Source organism: Squalius cephalus (genome assembly GCF_949319135.1).
Source record: "Squalius cephalus genome assembly, chromosome: 12".
Classification (NCBI taxonomy): domain Eukaryota; kingdom Metazoa; phylum Chordata; class Actinopteri; order Cypriniformes; family Leuciscidae; genus Squalius; species Squalius cephalus.
In genome coordinates, this window is record NC_137133.1 from 3311937 (window position 1) to 3335641 (window position 23705).

At 36.9% G+C, this 23705-nt stretch overlaps 1 protein-coding gene across 7 annotated transcripts in view; it reads right to left on the reverse strand.

Moving 5' to 3' along the window:
• The window catches only part of senp6a (SUMO specific peptidase 6a), a 34955-nt gene extending 11488 nt beyond the window's left edge, over positions 1-23467 (reverse strand). Inside the window, exons 1-15 of one of the 7 annotated variants that reach the window (XM_079887508.1) lie at positions 23029-23467; positions 20133-20226; positions 18875-18938; positions 17848-17945; positions 17498-17647; positions 16249-16310; positions 15317-15405; positions 12344-12713; positions 10290-10531; positions 9501-9641; positions 6814-6847; positions 6482-6670; positions 3764-3945; positions 3444-3673; positions 1068-1184 (exon numbers count right to left, since the gene is read on the reverse strand). In XM_079887508.1, coding sequence (XP_079743634.1) covers positions 1068-1184; positions 3444-3673; positions 3764-3945; positions 6482-6670; positions 6814-6847; positions 9501-9641; positions 10290-10531; positions 12344-12713; positions 15317-15405; positions 16249-16310; positions 17498-17647; positions 17848-17945; positions 18875-18938; positions 20133-20226; positions 23029-23059 — 2093 coding nt within the window. In that variant the 5' untranslated portion in view covers positions 23060-23467. Of the gene's footprint in view, positions 1-1067; positions 1185-3443; positions 3674-3757; positions 3946-6481; positions 6671-6813; positions 6848-9500; positions 9642-10289; positions 10532-12343; positions 12714-15316; positions 15406-16248; positions 16311-17497; positions 17648-17847; positions 17949-18874; positions 18939-20132; positions 20227-23028 lie in introns of all 7 variants that reach the window. The other 6 variants (XM_079887506.1, XM_079887507.1, XM_079887505.1 and 3 more) reach the window with 6 other exon arrangements.
• Positions 23468-23705: the final 238 nt, after the last annotated feature.

Sequence of the window (23705 nt, forward strand, 5' to 3'; positions counted from 1 at the left end):
GTCTAGTGACCATCAGAGACTGCTCATGCCAATTTTCATGTTTGTATCACCAAATAAACCACTATATCACTTAACTGCTCCACTAAGGTGTCCGCCAGCTTGAAAAATGGCCGCCATCTTGAAATTTCAAGTAGCTGTGGGTGGCTTATTGTCTAGTGACCATCAGAGACTGCTCATGCCAATTTTCATGCTTGTATCACCAAAAAAACCACTATATCACTTAACTGCTCCACTAAGGTGTCGGCCATATTGAAAAATTAAAAATCTTGAAATTTCAAGTGGCTCGGACAATTTTCTTGTCAAGTGACCCATGGAGACTGCTCATGCCAATTTTCACGCTTGTATCATAAACTGAACGATTATATCACTTAGCCGCTCCACTATAAGATTGTAAAAGAAGAAAAGGCACCAAAAAAGGAGAATGTTTCAGACTACTGGCAATCTGTCTAAACCAAATATTCCCCAGAGAAGTTCTCCAACCAATGTCCAAGTGAAAAACAGGACTATACAGACGAGTCAAAGGTGATGTTTCCCAACAGTTCCAAACCAAACACTCCATTTGAGAAAACCAACTGTGAATCACAATGGTGTGATTGTTATGGATTGGTTGCCACAACGATCAATTCCACATTACACCAAAAGTGCTTGAGAAGAACGTAAGCCCATCTCTAAACAAGTTGAAGCTGAAACCATAAGTGCCCTTTTAACATGATCAAAAATATTCAAGCAGATCCACCAAGAAATGTCAAAGTTCCAATATCATACAATTAAAATACTGCTTAAAACCTCTGCAATATCACACAAGTGATACTTCTGCAAAGGGATCAATGTTTTTTGCTGAATTAAATACTTAAAAGTTAATTTTTCTTGCTAAACTTTATCACCTTCGCCAATCAATAAAAATTCCAAATAAACCAAAAGTCACAAAAATTCAAATGTCCTAATACAACTATAGTATTAATATGAAATGTCCACATGGGACAAAACCTTTCATGGGGTGTACTTATTTTTTCAAAGCAATGTATTTAGTCTAAACACTCAATATTGATTGAAATAAAGATAATGACTTTAAATAGAAGTCAATGATGACGTCGTTGAGAAACTCTCCATCATTCAGACAGTGCAGGTCCTCATTGGTTACAGAGATTCCTCCTTTAGCAGGTGGTGGGGGGTAAACCAACAACCTACAGAAAAAAACAACAGTCACAACTTAAATGCGGCTTTTACTGTTTTGTAGGTGTATAGAACATTTTATTTGTTTCACATGGCATTTGGGCGGGCCTTAACGCTAAAGACTTTTTTTTGGTTCAGATATTTACTTGCCATGCCAAAGTTTTCACCACAAAGAAGATGAAAAAAAAAATAATGATTAAAAAAAAGCTACCATTAATGTTGTTTTTCACCCATGCAACGTTGTATTGCAATGACTAAGTTTGTTATGACACCAACATTTTAGATACCAGTGAAATTTCGATACCACAGCAAAAACTACTAGCCAAACTGTTATAAAGTTCTGTTATAAAGGGAATGTTTTGGTACCTTACGAAAGATTTGTTTCTTCAAATTCTACAAATTGATTCTTCAAACATTATTAAAGACAAGTAAATAGTCAGTTATAAGAACAAATAAACTAATTACAAGCAAAAGCACAAATAAATACAATAAAAACAAAGACACAAATGAAATAAACAGTTGGCTGGGAATCTCTTGGTACCTTACGAAAGATTTGTTTCTTCAAATTGATTCTTCAGGACACGATTCGATTGAAAATTGATTCTCAATTTTAAATCAAAGGATTCGATATATGCATAGATTTGATTGTAGTTTATGGTTTTGTGTTACTTTTCTTATTTGACAGCAGCAGACAGTTTAATAGGTCTAGAAAAAAATCTTACTGAATGAATTGTTAACCTTGAAATTAATTTTTTTTTTCTTCCCATTTTAGACCACCCAACATTATTATTAAGCTGACTGCAATCATTACACATATGGCTGGAAGTTTTCTGTAATAGAGCAAGGAAGACATAAGACAAAAAAGAAAAACAACTTGGTACATAAATAAAATTCCTTTACTTTTGCAAATATAAAATTGACAATGAATAAACAATGACAAATAATCAATTGTAAAAAATAAAATACTGGATACTGTAGTCTTCACTCTATGAATTAAGTATAAATTGATTCATATTAAAGATACGAAAGTGCTCCAGTCAAAAGCAAAAAAAATTAAATTAATGACACAGATGACAACAGTTCATGAGGCTGGTGTCCCTTTAAGAACAAATGCACGGATCTAATATACCGTTTTGATCCTAACTGTTTACATGAATACTCCACACAATGTGTATTTCCACATAATTGTGTGTTAATTTGACCATTCAAGCGCAATAAGCTGTGAAAGAGAATGAATTCGGGATTACATGCATCTGAGAGGCGGCATCTGTGCTCACGCTTCGGCTGTGTGTCCATCAGCACGAGAACCGCATTGAGTCTTTTTTCACGGCTTACTGTAATTAATAACACGCTACGCGACAATAACATTAAGTAATAATTAAAGCTACAAAAGTTAAGCAGACTACTAAATGATGTCTGGAATAATTCGACCAAAGAGAAAGTCATTTTCACCAGAAAACCTAGTCATGACATTTTGATTAAACATTAAGTGAATAAAGACATAAAATGTATGCCAGGATGAATCATTCACAATAAGATTAAAATGCATTTACAAAATAGAAGTAAACATTTGTACTAGGCCAGGCCGATTTTTCTGATTCATTTGAATTTAATGTTTTGCCACGATTTCTTTTTTTTTTTTATCAACAAATTGTGGTTTTGAATAAAAATATTAGCAAATGTTACAATTAGACATGTTGACAATACAGCAATGTCAGTTAAGAGAGAGAAAAAAAAAAAAAGGTACCGACTACATGATGGCGCTCTCGTAACTTAGCTTCTTTTAACTTAACACGGCGCTCGTTTCATGCGCGAGATGCTGCAAAAGACGAGATGTGAACGAGATTCATTTTGAATTGCCTTGAGTTTTTGGGGTTGACATCTAAAACTGAATGTCTACTTTTTGGCTAAGAAATATTTAGCATTTTTCGCATTTATATTATTTCTGAACATATAGGTTAGTTTAAAATAAGTGTGTATGATATTCACCTTCATATTTCATAATCTTTTCTGCAGATATTTAACAAGTCATTTGTTTAATGTTTACACCATGTCGACCACTTGGTGAAACATTCTGAAAGAAAATAACAAAAAAAGAGTTTTTTTTTTTTTTTTTTTTTTCCTCAGAGCGCCCAGCCCTAATTTGAACCACTGGCCTGACTAAGCTAGCAGTTAAAGTGTTATTATTGAGCCCTGTCGAAGCAAAAAAAAAGCACAAAGGTTATAAACCAAATGTGACGCATGAAACATGCAGATGTAATGGGTCTTACTTGATGATTGGACCAGTGAAGGTTGGCTGGAGATCTGACATCTCATCCTCCTCTTCGCAGAACTCTAGGAGCCGAGCAGACGTGCGTGTTTGGAAACTCGTCGCTGCAGACAGGATGGGGACCGTCGGGGCTGGATTTGCTGTTGCCACGGTAACCGTCACGACCGAAAAGGATGCTGAAGGTGATGAAGGTGAAGGTGTTGCTGATACTACAGTTTTCTCTTCTTTAACCTGAGGTGAGGGACAAATATTGGCACGTTTAACACAACAAACATTAAGTCAGAATTATTATGAAAGATCGTAACATAAAATCACCTTTACTTTTTCTTTGGAGGCTTTATTGTACTCAACCAGTCTAACATTGGCCTCATCAAAATTAATCTTCTTCGGGAAATCTGCCAGTTTGTTGTTTCGGCCGATTTCAGCAAGGATATCCTCCAGAATCATTTGTTCTTGCATCGAGGGGCCGTTCTCGAAAATCAACACAATGTACTTCTCATCGTCTGAGCATGAGCAGAACGAGAAAGGGAAATCACAGAGAAAAATTCAGATTTAGTCCAAATGTAAGCAGTAAAATCACCAACAAAGATGAAACCAAGAAAATGAAGTGACCTTGACACAAAATCACTACCAGCTCTGAGCAATTGCACTTTAATTTCCCAGCGATGAAAACAAATAGATACATGACAGAGGTCACGATTTTTGTGTGGGACCTTTCTATCAATCGCGGGGAAAAAACTCATACTTCTGGGACGATAAACAGCTGCACTATTGATGAAACTTTAACTCATTTGGACATTTACAATAAGCACGTGTACAGTAGCTCCGAAAGTGTCAGCATCGGTCTGACCAACAGCAAGAGACTCTTCGTCGGATCAGTGTGCTCCCCTGTCTGCGTCTGTTGGTGCCGCTTGATTTCGCCGACTGAACATGTTGATTCGGCATTTGTCGGGTTGTGGAATTTCTGAGAAGTTAAGTCTGCACGATATATCGTTTTAGCATTGATATCGCGATGTGCGCGCATGGATGTGTGATGTCAAGTTTAACAGTTTAGTTGATCCGTACGGGCCAGCTGTCCCCCGGTTCGGAACGCATGTGATTTGCGGATTAACTGCAAAGTTTAACCATCAGAGTAAAAGATTTTCAAGTTTTTGAGTGTTTTTAAGTCAAGTCAGGGATCAAGCGCAAGAGGACTCGCGTGCGCACACAGAGCAGCGCAGACAGCATGTGAAAGCCGAATTCAGCTCGCTTTCTCTTTCTTTAGAGCTTAAACGGACACATGCACGCAAAATGAAGTCAAAATGCCCGTCTCGGCGAGTATCCTCGTAAACACAGTCGGTTATGTGTTGTAAACAGGGAAAGAAAACGAATGCGTGTCATTTATATTATGTCCGTGCATTCGTCCTTAAAGTGACAGCAGCCTAATGAACCCGCAGCTGTTCGTGTCACCAATGGTGATCAATCAACAAAAGTGAAAGAGAAAATTACTTGTAGCTTTAACAAAGACTAATTATATTAATTAATTAATTAAATATATGAGTTATATTTCATTAATACAGTGAAGACTGTTATTTCACATTTGAATATTCAATTTCTGTACCTGTAATTTGATTATTTTCTATGCAGATTCACCTTACAAAATCACCCCAATTATTCTAGAATGATTCATTCTTTACAAATAGAGCTATTCTAATCACCTGGTGAAATATATATATATATATATATATATATATATATATATATATATATATATATATATATATATATATATATATATATATATATAAATATAAAAATATCACAATGTAGGTTTTTTCCAATATTGTGCAGCCCTACTGAGAAGTGACATACTATAGTTTGTCTGTGTTGGTCAGTGAAGTGTGAATTGGCCTTTAGTCTGTTGCTGCATCTACAAGAAAATGCTGGCAAAAATTTCCCCAGAACTAACTTTATATTTGTGCACTGACTCTTACGTAGGGTTGGGTATCGTTTCATTTTTAGCGATTCCGATTCCGATTCTGCTTATCGATTCCGGTTCTTATCGATTCTTGTTTCCGATTCCAATATTTTTTGGAGGGAGAAAAAAGGGCAAATACTTGAAGAATAAATATTTCTACCTTTTATTCTTGCCAATTTTAAGCAATAACCAATAAAATGGCTGAAGTTAAAGGAGTCTCTCTTCATATAAAGGTGTTGATTACATTATTACTCCAGCAGTAGGCAAAAATCGACTGTTTTTTTCATTGAATTATTTATTGAAGAAGACTCGAGAGATTCGTTCAAAAACGGTGAATCATTCATTCATTAAACAAGTATTTATGAGACACTGAATTAATTAGTGTTTGAATTAATTATTCAAACTAGTTTTTAAAAAAAAATAGACTATTAGACTAAACATGTTATTCTGAGTAGTTGTCTGATGCATGTAATCGTGATCTCCATTTTAAACAAAACAAAAATTATTTTAAGCCACATAGATTCCTGAATTAGGGACCGTTCACATATCGCGTCTAAAAATGCATGTAAAAGCACGGCTGCGCCGCTTTCTCCTTTCCACAAGCACTTGCGCTCCCGTGGCGTCTGTCATGCAACCAACCATTTAATAGGCTACTAGATATATTTATGGAGATGAGAAATAAAAACCCGCCCTGTTCATCTATGATCAGCTGTTCAGCCGAGCTTTTGATGTTACAGAAAGGTCGTTTGTTTTTTTGTCACTTGACCTGCGCACCGCTTGCGCCATTCTGAAAAGTTGTTTTCATCTCGCCGAGGCATAAGCGTGCAAAAACGAGCGCCACGCACCGTATGCTCATCGCGCCCACGGCGCTTCTATTATGAATGTGCTTGCCGCGCGCCTACATTTGAAATAACGGATAGTCAGGAATCGATAAGAGGAATCGTAATGCGTGCGTCTTATCGAATACCCGGTTTTTGGAAATTTGTTACCGGTTCTAAAATGGAACCGGTTCTCGATACCCAACCCTACTCTTACGTTAACTTTTTGATGCTTGTTTGATATGATTTAGTTCCGATACTCACTGTTGCCGTTGCAGTCGTACCATATTCCTTCATTTTCCTTAGACATCTGCAGCTCAGCCTGTAAACGCTGGCACTCTTTATTGTTAGTCTGCAGAAAGAGAACCGGCAGCTTCCTGACGTTACACCACTCACATCCGGTCAGCTCAGACGACTTCAAATAAACGCTCTCCAGCACGTCCACCTCAGGACCTTCAAAATCACAACACCACAGGGAACACATGACAAATGAGACTGGAACAGACACTTATTTTACAAATCATCAAGTCATACTAGTGACCTTTGACAACATAACGTTTCTTTCTACTTTACTTTTTTTCAAAGCTGTATCTTACCTTCTGTCTCCAGCTGAATGTAGTCCACTGTAAACTAAAGGAAGAAAAAGACACTTGTCATGACAACTCTCGGAGTGTTTGGCATATGGTAATGGGTATGACTGCTGCTGATGCTACTGTTGTTGATTATTGCTGCTGCAGAGCAAGTACAGGAGTTTCCACTGCCAATACACACATGCTCCTGCTGCTGTACAATATAGCGTACATGAATTACCCGTAGCAGATTCATCCAGGTGGAGCTGGGGAAGGTGGAGGGTTTCTGAAGTGCGCTGCACTGCTAAGGCAAATGCCAACTAAGTATTTGAAGGTTGAGCACGCAAACTCATTGGCTAGTGGCTACTGATATAGCAGGAACTAGGGCTGGCACTTTTGTGAAAAAATCCGGTTCGATTTTTGAGACATAATTGTTCATTGAATCGATTGTGAAATCGATTTTCCATGTCTAAAGACTTTTCCATTTTAAACGCCAAATATTGGCAAATCCACGGACAACTAACAGCCATTAGGACGAACGTAAAGACGCACAAGTCAGTAATATTTTGGATGATTTATTGGCATGAAGTTTAGTGCACAATGACAAACAGGAGTGCAACATTCTCAAAAAATACAATAAGCAGAGTGGACTGCCATAACATCAGTGAGAAACATCACTGCAGGCTTCAACATGGCTGTGTTTACCATTAGAAATGACAAAAAAAAAAATTCGCCTACGTAGGCGATTGTAGACCGTAGCCCGAATCTGTATCTGTAAGCATGACTGTCTGAATACCGGCAGAATTCACACTTTTGTAGTAAAAAGAGACATTATGCAGAAGTATAATTTGCTGTTATGTGTGTGTGTGTGTGTCAGAGCCTGCAGTCGTTGTGTGACGTGCGTTCACTGCGGGCGTATCGTGACGAGCTGGACGCGCTCCGAGAGAAGGCCGTTAAAATCGATTCCCTATTTTAGTTTTCGAAACTTGTGTTGGTTTGTCCGATCGATTGTGCAATCGATTTTCGAACGTAAAGTGACAGCCCTAGCAGGAACCAATCAGCTGTGCCCTTTATGCTGAGTTCACACTGCACGATTTTCAAAGTAGTCGGGTCACTGTTCTTTTCACACTGCACGACTGTCTGGGGTAACATTCAGTTGCTGATGTGTTCACACTGCACGATGGGTCAGCGACAGGAGGTTTCACATTGCATGACTTTACAAAAGAAAGAATCACAGACAACAACTGTCTGGTCCGCAAACTATGTTTCACAGCCAAACACACGCGAGAAGTGATGAGGAAATAACGCAAGATCACGCGTGTGTGAGACCGGAGTTCTGGTGCGAGGCTGAAATTGTTATCAAAAATGATTTCGATCCAAATTGTCTGTGCTCTGATTTGCAGCGAAAAGGAGAAAACGAAAAACTGATTATGCAGGAGGAAATGGCTGAGGAGACGAGGGGAGCATTTTGTATTTCAAGGGATAGTTCACCCAAAAATGAAAATTGACAATTTATTCTTGTTAATGTCATTCCAAAGCTGTAAGACTTTCGTTCATCTTCAGAACACAAATTAAGACATTTTTTAATGAAATCTAAGAGATTTCTGTACCTTCATTGACAGCTACGCAACTACCACTTTAAAGCTTCTAAAAGTTAATTAAGAGATCGTGAAACTAATCCATTTGAATTGAGCAGTTTAGTCCAAATGTTCTGAAGAGACTCAATCGCTTTATACTATGAACAGATTGAATTTAGGCTTTTATTCACGTATAAACATTCATTAACTCACACATCAGATTTGGTAAGCAGAAGCACAAGCATGTTCACATGACGGGCAAGAACCAATGAGGTTCATTCTCGAGTTACGCAGCACGTTTGAGCTTCAGCAAGAACCAATGAGGTTTTTTCTTGTGCATTAAAGCAAGTTCGGTTGAGCTTCTGTTTATGTTTGCTGATGAATGTTTATATGTGAATAAAAGCCTAAATTAAATCTGTTCATCATATAAAGTGATTGTGTCTTCAGAGAACTTGGACTAAACCTCTAAATTCATATGGATTAATTTTACGATCTCTTGAACTTTTTTAAGTGTCAAAGTGGTAGTTGCATGGACTGTCAATGGAGGGACAGAAAGCTCTCAGATTTCATTAAAAAGATATTAATTTTTCTTCTGAAGATGAGCGAAAGTCTTACGGGTTTGGAACGACATGAGGGTGAGTAATTAAAGACAGAATTTTCATTTTTGGGTGAACTAACCCTTTCCTTAAAAACCACGCACACGCATGTTGTTCAACAAGTCACCTATATTTATAAAGCGCTTTTTACAACACAGATCGTTTCAAAGCAGCTTTACAGAGATAACAGGAAAATAATGCAACAGTTTGTTTCTAGAAGAAAATAGTGTCACAGTCCAGCTTAAGTAAGTTCAGTGATGTTTAATTTTTGTTGTAAAAAAGTTATTAATTTAGTTCATTTCTATGTATATAGCCGCTCTGGAGAAAACCATGTCATCGTCCAGCTCAGATCTCATATAATGGTGTCAATGCAGGCAGATCAATAAAATTGGTGAATATTAAATTAAATGTCCCCAACTAAGCAATTAACAGAACTGAACGTCAAGATCATCATTCAATTTGAGTATTAAAAAAAAAAAAAATCTAATTTCCCAATCCTCCACATGATCTGAAACCAGTGTTTGGTTTAAAGTGATCTCACCACGACAGGTTTGGTGACCATCCTGCGTAGTGTGCCAATCCTCACGCTCCTGCACTCCAGAATAATACTGCCCAACATCTGCACCTGCTCCATTTTCCTCTTCTTAGACGGAGATGGATCTTCACACACAGTGTTCCCAAACTGCAAGAGAAATAGACCAATAAAAAAATCCAAACACAACCTGAACAACAAATGAACACACACTCTACATCCTGTAAAGAGTTTTCCAGTTTTACGGATCTGCATGTTTCTTAAAATTTCAACTGCTCAATTCTACATTTAAATTGCACATGTGGCTGTTTTTTTATTAACTTTTTAATAATATAATTAGTTTCTACTCTAATTTAATTAAATATAAACATTTAATTAGGGGCTATCATAAAAGAGAAGATATTTTTTCTAGCTAGCAAGCTATGGACATTGAATAACTTTCTTGAGGTAAATGCAGCATCACATGACAGTTTAAAGGCTGTTTTATTGTGGTCTTTCTGCAGTTGAAGCACTTATTGCTGTAACTAGTAAAGAGGAAGAGATGCTCGGTTCACATGCCGCTTCAACTGAGGCGCTACAGCGATCTGTCACGCCACATTAAAGAGCGCCAAAACAGTTTTTCTTGTTTTTATTTTGTGATAAAACTGACATAATTAGAAAGCTCAGATTTATTTTCATATCAAAAGTATCAAAGCTTATTGTGAATATTGGATGGCAGGTGCTCTACAAATAATGTTTACTGAATTTTTGTTATTGGATAAAAAAAATAAAATAGCAAACACATGTAACACTCCTTACTGAATCTCTCATTCGACTCCTCCTGGGCAGCGGGTGTCTGTGGTTTGCCTGTGTGAAAAAGTCAGCACTAGGGTCCTCGTGTTCCCCGGCTGCTTTCACCGCTGCTTCCACCCGGCCACCGGAGGGCGCTGGAGACGAGTGGGCAGAATCCGCTGGCCTTGGAGACACGCTGTCTAAACGGTTGACCGTCCCGGTGCTGCTGACATTATCACTATCTTCATCCTCGTCACTGGACAGCACAACTGCATTTCATCAAAACACACAAACAACACAGATCTGGATTACTGGTGTCATCTCATATGGCACATCTTTTGGTTAAGCCTGATCAAAAATGCTTTTTAACTCACGATTAAACAGTTATTGAACACTAAGAATATAGTATAATATTTATTCTGGAATGTTTATTATTATCAGTAACATTATTGTACGTTGCTTTTTTGCAAGTTGTATGTTCCTCTTCTTTTGTTATGCACTTGGGTTTGTGGAAGGTTATTAAAAAAGAAAAATATAATAAATTGTTAGTATGTCAGACAAAGAAAGAAATACTGCGATATGCATTTCTTATGCATGTTAAATAAACCTAGGCTACTGTTTCTGAAAAAGTTTTTCATTTGTATATATTACTCTTTTTTTTTTTTTTTTTTCTATTGTTTGTAATTTGCTTCTTTGTTCTTATTTTTCATATCAAAAATAAAATAAGAATGCCTGCCTTGTTTTATTACTTCCAGGCATGTGTGTAATGATTGCAGTCAGCTTAATAATAAAACAAAATACATTTCAAGGTAACATTTAATTCAGTGGGACTTTTTTTCTTCAAGATCTATTAAACTGTCTACCACAGACAAATAAAAGAAAAGTAACACAACATTAAAGTAGAATCGAACCTATGCAAATATCGAATCGATGATTCAAATATCGAGAATCGATTTATCATCAAATCGTGACCTCACGATACCAAAAGATTCCCACCCCTAATCAACACACAGCGCACCCTGCCAGATCTGACAAACCAAGCCGTGTCAAACCAAACGCTGACGAGTTAGTTTGAAGCATACTATATAAAGCATTCTCAGATTAGGATAAAATGGATCTTGCACGTCTCCCGTAGCAGCTCAGTCTGTGTCCTCTGCTATATTTCAGGTGTTTTGTCTATAGAAATGCTTGTAAACTGACATGACTGGCAGATGTTTTCTGTGGACAGTGTGCAGATGCGATTAATCAATAATCAAAAGCGGAGTTGATTATTTTCATAATCTATAATCGATTAGTTGTTACAACCCTACTGATATTGGGTCTGTTCCTCATAAAGTTATCATGTCTTCATTAGACTTAATCCCGGGACACACCAAGTCGACGATCGATCGTGCCGTTTTTGGGTGCCGGTCGACATAGTTTTTCCGGTGTGTTCCGCCCCATTGGCTCTAGTCGGACGCCCTCAGGGTTTTTCGGGCCGATTCGGAATCAGCGTTGGCTGTTCAGTTTAGTGAATAAGTAAGTGCATGACAATAATAGCAAAACAGCGAGCAAAGAAGTCAAGAAGGTACAGATAAAAGGCAGTTCCAATTGTACGTAATCTTACCTGAGTGTTCCTGGGTGAATATTTCAATATTAACATGAGCGTAGTGGAGGATTGATATTGACATCAGCAGGATTGAGATTCAAAACGGTTTTTGCATGCGCTGCTTTACGATTTGTGTATCTACTGCGGCGATTGCCCTTTTTGAATGACAAACACAGACAAATATATCTGCAGATATAGAGTTGTCTCATTTCCAGCGTTCTGCGCATGCTAGCTGAGAGTCGGCTGTAGTCCTCTGTGTTCAAGTGCAGTTTTTCTGCCCCCACGCAGGCGACAACACAGTCGGCTTTCATCAGCGCTAGTTCTTTGGCGTCTGCTTGGTGTGTCCCTACCCTTATGGACCACTTTTATGTGCACCTTTCTAAGCAAAGCTAATCGAACCGGCTAACCGAAAACAACACGACAAATGTTTGAGATGATCGGTGTAGCATAATGTGATAAGGGATGTAAGAGTCTGAAGTGTAGTTGTACTTACTAGGGTCGTTTAATTCACATAGTTTGGTGGCCTGCTGTTTCTTGTGTCCGTTACACGCTGAGCTTCCAGAAGTGGCGACGGCTCGCCCGTTGTGCGGGAGGAGCATGTTTCCATGGGTGATCCGCACCGATGGGTTTATTATGACGTCTAGCTGTTGAGAGCACCCCCCAGAGGGCGGCTCATAAAAGCTTCTGCTGATCTGAAGGCTGGGCGTCTGCGAGGGAACCGAGGGCCGAGGGGGCAGTGATGAAGTAACAGCAGAAAGAGTCTCAGCAGGAAGGATATTTCCACAGCGGTCACATTTTACATGGTCCTCACTTGGCTGGCTACATTCACCACAAACTGTGAGGTAATCATCAGGTTGAAGGGGCTGCCGGGTGTGGGAAGACATCATTTAGACTTTATAACATTACACACTTAAAGGGATAGTTCACCCAAAAACTCTCATGTAGTTCCAAACCCGTAAGACTTTCATTCATCTTTGTTGCACAAGTGAAGATATTTTAATGAAGACTGAGAGATGCATGTCCCTCCACTGAAAGTCTACTCATCCAAACCTCAAGCCGCATTTCAATTACCCTTCAAATTGTGCAAATTGAAATTGCGAATTGAAAATACGGCCAATGGAAACACGTCATTTTCTCAAAAACTCACATTTATCGCAAAAAAGTTTTTACGCTCGCATGAGGGGGTTTTTCAGGCAATTCGAAAAAGAAATATTTCGCAAAACTGCAATGGAAACAGTTTTTGCGCATTTACAGGTCACCTGACGTAGATGACACGGTGTGTTTGGACAGAATACGAGACAGAGCTCTTTATTAAATTCATAATAGACAGAAGAATTACAGGAATAATGGATTCTAAACCTCAAATAAATGCCACAATCAAGACCTCACAGCAGATCTGAGGGAGAAACACCCAGAAACTCCTCATATGTGCCGCTCACAAGCATAATAAGGGTCGTTCCTTACCATTAACGCAATTAATGAAAACACACACACATCTCCTCCCATTAATAATAATGGCTAGTGCAGTGGCTGAGATATACATAATCCTGCCAACGTCTGTTGCCATGATTTTTGGAATGACTTATCGCGAGAGGAAAAAAATGAAGTTTTAGTCACATAACATCCGTTAATGGAAACGCCGTCATTTCGCAATAGTTTTTTGTCGACATTTATAAAAAAATAAAAAATAAATAAAAATCGCTAAAGTTTTGCGCAAATCTGTAATGGAAACGCACCTTCTGACAGTTCAAAACGTTCATAATAAGATTGTAAAACACATCCATATGAATGGAGAAGTTTAATCCAAGTCTTTCGAAGAGACACGATCGTTTTATATAATGAACAGATTTGATTCAGCCTTTTGTTAACATACAATCATTGATCAACGCACATACATACAGCACATCAAATATGGTAAACAAAAGCTAGAATGAAGCTCATTGGTTCTCGTGCGTCAAGCGTAAATGTTTGAGCTTTTGTTTACCATAATTGATGTGCTCTATATTAGGGCTTCCCGATAATGGTTTAACTGATAATCAGAATTATTTTGCTCAAAAATTATTATTTTACTCATGATTGATGATGATACATTAGCTTTATCAAATGGAAAATCAATAAAAAAATAAATTAAAAAAAATTATCTATAAATTATCTATCTATCTATCTATCTATCTATCTATCTATCTATCTATCTATCTATCTATCTATCTATCTATCTATCTATCTATCTATCTATCTATCTATCTATCTATCTATCTATCTATCTATCTATCACAATTGTATTGATTAGAGTAAACTGAACAACTTCTGGTAATGCATGGTTTTGGTGAGTGCTTTGTAATTTGTCTTCATGTTTTTGATTTTATGAGAAGCAATTTAGTTGCAAATGAGACAAACCACAGATCACTCCACAAATGCTAATTCGTACTGACAGACAGCAAAGAAAGATACTCATCTTTTTTTCCTTTTAGCCATTTACATCTTTGAATAGTCTAAACACTACAAACAGATGGTGGCTATGTAGTTTTAATAAGCTTCTCTCAAAAGCTAAAACTGTGAAATTCCTAATTTTAATTCCAATAATTACAAATAATGTTTCATTTATACTTTTGTATGGTAGCAGAGAGCAAGTGCATTTATTCATCAGCCACAATGGCAAACAATATGGTTGATTTTTATTTATTAGTGTGTCACTGTGAGATGGTTCACTCAGATTTCTTGCGTCTAAAGCGCAACTTACGCAACTTGTGATGTCAGAATTAGCGTAGTGCTTCATGGCGTAGTGTAAATATCAGCAGTTCGTCGCATTACTCACATGAGTTGCTCTTTAGACTGCAATCCATACGTTTGTTTGGCCGGAAGCTCGTTATTTTACTTTATAAAGTCTTAAATATGAATATTTTTCTTACACAAACTCATTATTTTGCTTCAGAGGGCCTTTATTAACCCCCCGGAGCCATGTGGAGTTTATGATGGATGGATGGTTTAAGATGGCTTGAGGGTGAGTAAATCATGGGCTAATTAAAGTGAACTAATCATTTAAGAGAAAAGCTCAGTTTAGGGGGGATTTAAACTCTTGACATCCGGCACCCACAAGCAGGAGAAATAGTGGAGGCTTGCTACCAATGCAAGATACCGTTAATGTCAAATAAATAAATAAATGTTTTCAGGTCAAATAAACAGCAGGCCAATATCTCAATGATTATTTTGAATTTGTTATTAATACGACTAATGGTGCAGCACTACTCTATAAACACCTGTCTGAATAAAAGCCTAAATGAAATCTGTTCATCATATAAAGCCATCGGGTCTTATGGATTTGGAACAACATGAGGGTGAGTAATTGATGACAGAACTTTACATTTTTATGTTAAAGGGTTATGTTCAGCCAAAAATGAATAAACTACAAAAAAGCACATTTGACATGAATTATCATACATTTAAATGTAGAGCAAACCAATCTCACCTGAACTGGTTTGCCCACAGTATCAGGACTGTTGTTCATCGCCCGCCGTTTCTGATGGACACGTCTCTTAATAGCGACGTTTCCTGAATCTAGGGATGTACAGTGGAACAACAGTCATATATATCAATGTTATGTTTTATGATGAGTAGGTAAGTATTTTATATGCCACTATATTTTATAATGACATTAGACATACAGTAATTATTGCTATTCAGAGCAGATAAAGGTGAAAACTATAACCAAGGCAATAACTAGTTTAGAGACAGGCATTGGGGTTTTTTTTTTATTACTTAATATTTTTTATTATAAAGATCTTGCACATTTGACAATATACATTGGAGGCAAACTTTTCTGACATTTTCTGTGAAAGACACACTTGCATAATAACTCAAAAACAGGAATAAAGTGTGACTTATGCTTATTAATTATGCACTTTTCCAAACATAACATTTGGTCTGAAAACAAAAGAAGATTAGTATTTTGTATTGCCTAACATACATGTTGACCTTTTTGTGATTGCATGTCGATACAAACACAATAATATATATATATATATATATATATATATATATATATATATTCAAGCTACCTCTACTGTAGTAGTAGCCTGAGCTTGTCTGCTTTTATTTAGAGACATGATGTAAACCCACATGGATGAATGATTAAAGTATGCAGTTCAATGCTAAAATATAAATAATTACGGTAGGTGTGATAAAGAATAAGGCAAAAACACGATTTGAAAGGGTACTCGCTCATTGTTTAAATTTTTTAATTTCGAACAAAAAGATTATATAGTGCAGCATTAACCCTTTACTTGATTGCTCATAAAGTGACTCCAGTAACCAGTTCACACTCCTTTCTAAATTGGTGCGCTCTGTATCTGTCGGTAAGTGAGAAGACTCATTGGTGCAGGATCTGCTCTGTCCGCTTACCTGACATCGGTGGACACGTGAGAAGAATGTTCTCCAGCTCCACTCTTTGGATCAGATCAGATCTGCAGGAGAGACACATTGGCAGACAGCATGAGAATTCAGAAATGCAGCAGATCCGTCACATCTGATGTTCTGGGTTCAATTCACATTAGGCCCTCATTGTTTGGTGAACTATCCCTTTAAGGACAAGTGGCAGCATGTTTACTATTAGGTTACTGTCGCTTTAAGAAGGCACGCAACGCATCTAATATACACGTATGACACACGCACCAGATTTTCTCTCAAATGTTTGCTTTCACTTTAGATATAACCAGCTGTGTTTATATAAACCTTATGTGTATTTGACAGTTTTAGCACAATGAGCCTCTAAAGATAACTTAGTCCAGTATACAGTTCCTATGCTTCGCGAGTACGCGCTCAGAAAAGCACACGTTAGAACAGCTCTTCAGCACGCGAATGAAATGTTTAACCGGCAAGGCTTTAAAGCACATGCAAATAATGAACTTTTGTGAATTGCAGTGTCCCGTATCTGCATTAACGTGTGATGTGTATGTACGTCGCGTTGTTGAGACGGAGGCGCCAGAACTGCGACTGATAGAATGCACTGTAACGCGATACTACGATATTTCTACAAAAGCAGATCATGGAGACATTTTAATCGTCCACGATCAAAAATGGTGATATCGCACACCCCTAGTTTGAAGATGAAAAACGTACCAAGCACAATGTTCTCTCTCCATTCCTGATTTCTAACACACACTCACAGCGTTCGGCTGGTCTTGAGGCTGTCAGAGCAGAAACTAAAGCTGATGCTCTCCATGTGTTTATCCAGTCGTCTCCGGGCGCATTCATATAAACTGTGTGAGCTTATTTGTCCATTAGATCAAAAGATCAAAATAAAAAAACATACATGTTCCCGCCCATAGATCCTCTCCTTGAACAAATCAGGACAGAAGTGGATGAAAGTGGACAAAAGACACCAGATGTAAACGGGAATGTGTCTCCCTCGTCTACTTATGATCCAATCAACCAAAACACATATTAAGGTGTAAAAGGGGCAAAATCAAAAACAAAGAGGCTTATGTCTCATATTGTTTTATCTTTGCACTTGAAAACAGCTTACGGTTAACTAAAATCAAGGCAGTATTCCTCCCGATACTCATACTTCTAGTAGAGCATATTCTGACCTATTTGATGTCAAACATCAGCCACTAGTTACTCTGTAAAGTCAACTGGTCCAGTGCTGTACCTTTGCTCCATCTTTCTGCTTGGGGAAGAGAACTGTGCGTGCTGGAAGAGCCGCCCCTGAACCACGACTCCTTGGGACGGTGCCGGGCTCATTATCAGATAGCTGGTTCGACTGGGGAGCGCAGACACACTCACTGAATGAGCTGCTTCACTGGGAGACCGTGAACAGCAACAAAAGCCATGAGTATAAATATCTGATGGAAATACTTAAAGAATATTGCAAAAAAGATAAGCAGATGTTTGCAATGTATTTCTAATTAATGGAATTATTAAATAACACTTTAAGCTATAACATTTATATATTAAATACTCTTTTTTACCCAGGGTGATAAATACATACAACTACAATACCTAAGCTTGCCAGTTCTGATGAGAGGTCTTAATTGATTTGGACGTCGTTCGTGAGTCTCCACAGAGCCATTAGCACTGAAGCTCTTCATGGATGGAGTCTGCCAGAGACAGATCAGAGCGCTCAGGTTATAAAGTCATAGTTCAACACACCTGAGACCGGGCTAAACATGTAACTCACCACAATTACACTACATGGCCACGAGTATAATACCTTTATAATTAACAGTTTGTTTATTCCAGCTAATTCTGGAAGGACTCATATGACATACATTGACATTCTAGAAAACTCTGTATTTGACACTTTATTGCAACAATTAAAATATATAAAAATTAGGTGAAAAATTAAACTAACTGAGTGCAATTATAATATATACTACATCTATTATATTAATGTTATATTTTACAACATATAGTTCATCTATATATAATATACTACAATTATAATACATAATGTAACTATAATATTTTATATAATAATAATATAAATTAGGGCTGTCAAAAGATTAATCGCATCCAAAATAAAAGTTTGTTTTTAATAATATATGTGTGTGTACTGTGTATAATTAAATTTGTATATATAAATACACACACATGCATGTATATATTTAAGAAAAATGTGTTATTTATATATATAAAAAAATTATATTTATATATAATATAAACTATATAAATATATATACAGTATATGTATGCAAATATTTCTTAAATATATACATGCATGTGTGTGTATTTATATATACAAAATAATTATACACAGTACACACACATATATCATGTAAACACAAACTTTTATTTTGGATGCGATTAATCGCGATTCATCTTTTGACAGCCCTAATATAAATGTAATTTTACATAAAAAGTAACATCTTTGAGTAACCTGTAAAAATGAATTCAACAGAACAAAACAAACTGACCCAGAGGGGAGCAGGAAAGAGAAAGACAGGCAGGATTGGGGCTCAATTATTGAAAGATAATGGAAAGACAATGAAAGGAAAATGAGCATATGAGAGACAGAGAGAGTAAATACCTTGATTCCCTCAGGTGAAAGCTCCTGCTGGCCACTCACTCGCTCCATGGTCATAAGGGCAGCGCTAGCGGACAACAAGAGAGAGACACTTAGGATGTTTTCACACTTGGTTTGATTGCTTGGTCCGAAGTGTTTGATTCTTAAGACCCTCATACACTTCAGGTAAAATCTTCGATTTCACTGGAAGTATATCAGGACCTTATTCCCCAACACCACAGGTCTCTTTTCATGCATTTTCACTCCCTACATTTCAAGTGGATTTAATCTTATGAATGTGGGGTTTCAGGGAATGAGGAATGCTTGTCTTCACAAATAAGAGATAAGGGGAATATTTCAAGGCTTCATGGGATGTTGTGGTAAAGCAGACTGGTGTAACACTTGTATTTCTGTTGGTCAGACGAAGTCTGGGCATTAAAACATAAGCAACTAAGATTACTCAATAAATAAACCCTGCTTTTTTATATAATTATTACTTCATGTCCTGCTTTCTGCTCATCTCTGTCTTTCTCAGTCAACGTCTTGGCTGATGAAAGACTGTTAACACAGTTTTGGGTGCCACACACTGATTTTGGGAACCAGACAAGTCTGACTTGCTGTTGACAGGTTTTGGATACCAGACAAAATGGATATTTTATGACAGGACCCGGCATCCAGGATTGAATCTACTATTTCTGACGTCGATCTAACAGGTTTGCTGATGTAAACCCGACTTCATAAACACTTTCAGACAAACCGAATCCTGGCATCAAACAGATTCAGTTCTAGAGTGAAAACTGAGAGAATGAGAGATAAACCAGCCTGCTTTTTTCCATACAATAAAAGCAAAGTGACCCGGGGTTGTGCGCCAAAAAAAATCCATTTGTCCATAACCCAATTCATGTTTTTATTATTCATAAGGTTTTTTTTTTTCTTTTCATTTTTAAAGCTTGACAGACCTCTAGTCACTGTATGCTTTTATTGTTATGAAAAGAGGACCTTAAACATTCTTCTAAACATCTCTTTTTCGAGGACTGTGCCGATGAAAATGTGGCATCTGTCAGCGAGCCGTAGCGAAACAATGGCAAGTGAAGTCCACTTTCAGCAAAAGATATTTGATTGTAGCTTTTCGTCTGCACAGCGGACCACTAGCCATATAGTTTTCTATATTCTCTTTGACCTTGATGTTTCTCTGTTTACCACAGTAATAAGGTTTGGCTCAAAGCGTTGATGCAGAGATGCTTGAGTGGGCTGCAAGCTGCTCTGTGCTGAATGACCTTACTCATGTCTGCTGTCGTCTTCACTATCATCTGAGAGAGAACACCTCCAGGACTGCTTAAAGCCTCCATCTCTCCTGTCCTCACACTTATCCAGGGCTATCAAACACATGAGAACAGCGTATCAGAGCACAGCCATACACAGGATTATATCATGAGGTATCAATTTACCTTGATCTCTTTCCCTTGAGTGGAATAAGAAATAAGTATGAGATGTAAATATACATCAACTTTCAGAACGGCAACATGCATTTATTGAGATGCAATGAGCTGTAACTTGGCGATCAGCTCACCCAGGAACGGTTAAACTACCACTAAAGGGCTTGTAATGAGACTTTTATTCACCAATGATGTATTAAATTGGTCAGAAATTTAAAGACATTTATAATGTTACAAGCTACACTACCCGGCCAAAATAAAGTTGCTGTTGGGATTTAAATAGGAAAATGCTTAAGAGTGTATGATTGGATCATTATTGCTGTGATCATCATGTTTCTATCATGTTATATGTTTGGCATCAGTTCTTCTAACCCTAATTAATGGAGTGTGTAGCTTTTCATTTCTTAAAAAAACATGTAAGACGACAAGATTTATCAAGCACAAATTGTGTAAGAAAGGTTGAAAGAGAGCAAAACGTATGTGTAAACAGTATGTTGGATCCGTGCATTAAGTCCCCTTGTAGGTAATAATTGTATCCCTTAAAACTCATCTTTGATCACCATAATGACATATTTAAAAAGTTTTTCTCTTGATAAAAATTCTTCATGCCTTACAATAGCTTGAATGTAACTTGACACCCTTGCCTCATTAAGTATACGCGGTTCTATGAATATGCAAATGAGCCCCGCCTCCACTCACTCACTCAGCTCAGAGATCCACTCGTCACATGTTGATCTGATTGGTTACAAGGTAGTTTGTGACAAGAAACACCAGCGATTTCAAACCGTGTTTTTGAGACTGACTTTGGTTCACTGCAGTTATAAGGAGAAAATACTCTAATATTGACTTCTGAATTTGCACATAGTTTGTCTAAAAGCATATTAAAAGCATATAAACAACATTAAAAGCTTGATTTTCAACACAGGGGGACTTTAAAGTGACAGCAGCCTAATGTTTCTGCTACTGTCTGTATCCTTAATGTTAATTAAACTACAAAAGACAAAGAGAAAATCTCTCAATGCTCTTGACTGAATAAGTTTTGTAACTTTAATAAGGATTAGGGCTGGGCGATATATCGCATGACATTGTTAGGCGCATCTCGTCAGTAAAGCCGGTTCCTTGATTAGTCTAACAATGTCATGTGATATATCGCCCAGCCCTAATAAGGATTATTCTATATTTAACCTAATTTATACAGTAGAGACTATGCAGTGTTAGTTTACATTTTATTACTTTAAATTTGAATTTCTGTACCTTTAAACAAATGTTAAACCTACCTAAACAAGAAAAGCACTGTTTATTTCACTTGTATATTTGTATTTATTTGTATCATTGCTCATATTTTGATTATTTGTTCTTATTGTATTACTGCCCGTTTACTTGTCATTAATAATATTTGAATTTTATATAGGCTAGTTTTTTAGAATCAAGAATTGTGAAATTTTACTGGTATTTGAAATTTGGTGTCGAGGCCTTATTTATAAAAGTAAAAAGATCATTAAAGTTTTGATTCTGGACTTTGATTTGTCTGCCTAGATGCTGTAATCATTACTAGTAATAGATAAACTAATATAGAAACTCTGAAGACCTAGAGGGAATGGGACCTGTGTCTGAATGTGTATCGGGGAGCAGTACTGTTCTCAGTTTCAGCAGCAGTTTATGAAAAATTACTTTTTTTGTCCTTTGCTTTAATGCAGTAAAACTAATTTTTACATCCAGGAGCAATGTGGCATCCCTTTTGTCTTCAGATTCCTGAACCACTGGCCCAACTTGACACCAATAGCATTGAGACCTAACAGTGCTGACAGACTGGAGTAATGTAATAGGAAAATTTAGCTATTTGTTTTTTATTATTAAAATAGTACTGGTTCTGAGAACAACTTTTCTAAATGTCAAACTTAAAACCCAAACTCAGCACAGACCTTCAGATTGTTACAGACAGAGAGGTGTTTACTACAATTTTTTATGGCTGTTATATTTACCTGTCCTGCAGTGAACATAAATTAGCCTCATCTTTATACTTTTTCAAACTCAAGTTGTAAAATGCAGGGACCTTTAGATCTCCAGACATTTTTCCTTTAAAAGTGCAAGAGCAGTCAACATAATGTGTAAAATTTAATAAATGCATTTTATGTATTTTGAAGGCAATATGATACTGCTGATAACATCATCATATATTATTTTATAGTCATTCGTATCAGAGAGGGAAATAACATTATAATATGTATCAACTGTACACAATGTATCACTGTATGAGATTGAAGGGCCCACGCTAAAACACTGAGAAACATGGCTAAAACATCTACAGACAGCGGTGATGAATGAAAATAGATAAAGTCTTGTTAATTTTTGATGCAAGCCAGAATGAGCACATTTAGTGAGTTTTAATGTCATTTTTTTTATTCAACGATTTCAGAGGTTTGTTTATATCGTCTCATAGCATCAGGCCTCAGTTTGTTTCAGCATTCATACACTGAAATAAACGCTTAAACAAGAGGACATACCTTCAAACTGCACATGTGTAATATAATGCACTTTAATTTAAGTATATTTGTTGTTTAATGACCTCAGATGCGTGCATTTTTCCTGTGTGAATAGAGCTGCACGGTTAGCATGTGGGCTAACACACACACGGTGAAAACTAACGGATAATACTCACATTTCTACACGAGCACAAGACAAACAGCTCATTAAAACACAATAAAGACAAATAAACACAAATGAATAAGTCTTTTGACTTACCTTCAATAAATATACTCTTTTTATGATTCATTTTGGTCCATCTCTTCTTCAAACGTGTTTAATCTCGCGCACTTCACTCAAGCGACTTGTCACTCTAACACTTAAAACACTTTAATATTTCACATTTGATTCAATGTGTTCACATCCCAATCTGACTCAAATTCAGTACGTCAAATTATGTCGCTTTGTGCTTTTCAGTCCACCTTCAGTCCAAATGAGCAGAAATCCAGCTGAAAACAGGATCAGTGTAAAAAATATCCGTTTTACTGCGGCGATAAAAGCTTATTAAGATAATTACTCGACCAGTGTGGGAGATTAAAATGCATTTATGAAAACATTACATTTTAAGACGTTTTTTGTGAAACTCTGAGCGGTTAAAGTGCATTATTCTGCAGCATGAAGCGCGATTGAGTCACTTCCGCCGAGACTTTTGTGCAATATCAGTAAAATGTCGTATAGCTCGTAATATTTTCAATAATCTATTTGCAAGTGCATTGGTACATTTTTATAAAATTTCAATATTTATCTAAACATCATGGTGTGAATGGCCATGGCATTTTTTTCCCCTCAACTCATAATTATCATGTGATAAAAGATTAAATCCTAAAATCTGAAATATTAAGGACCAGAGGACATTTCAGCCTGGTTTTACAGACAGGGCTTAGATTAAGCCAGGA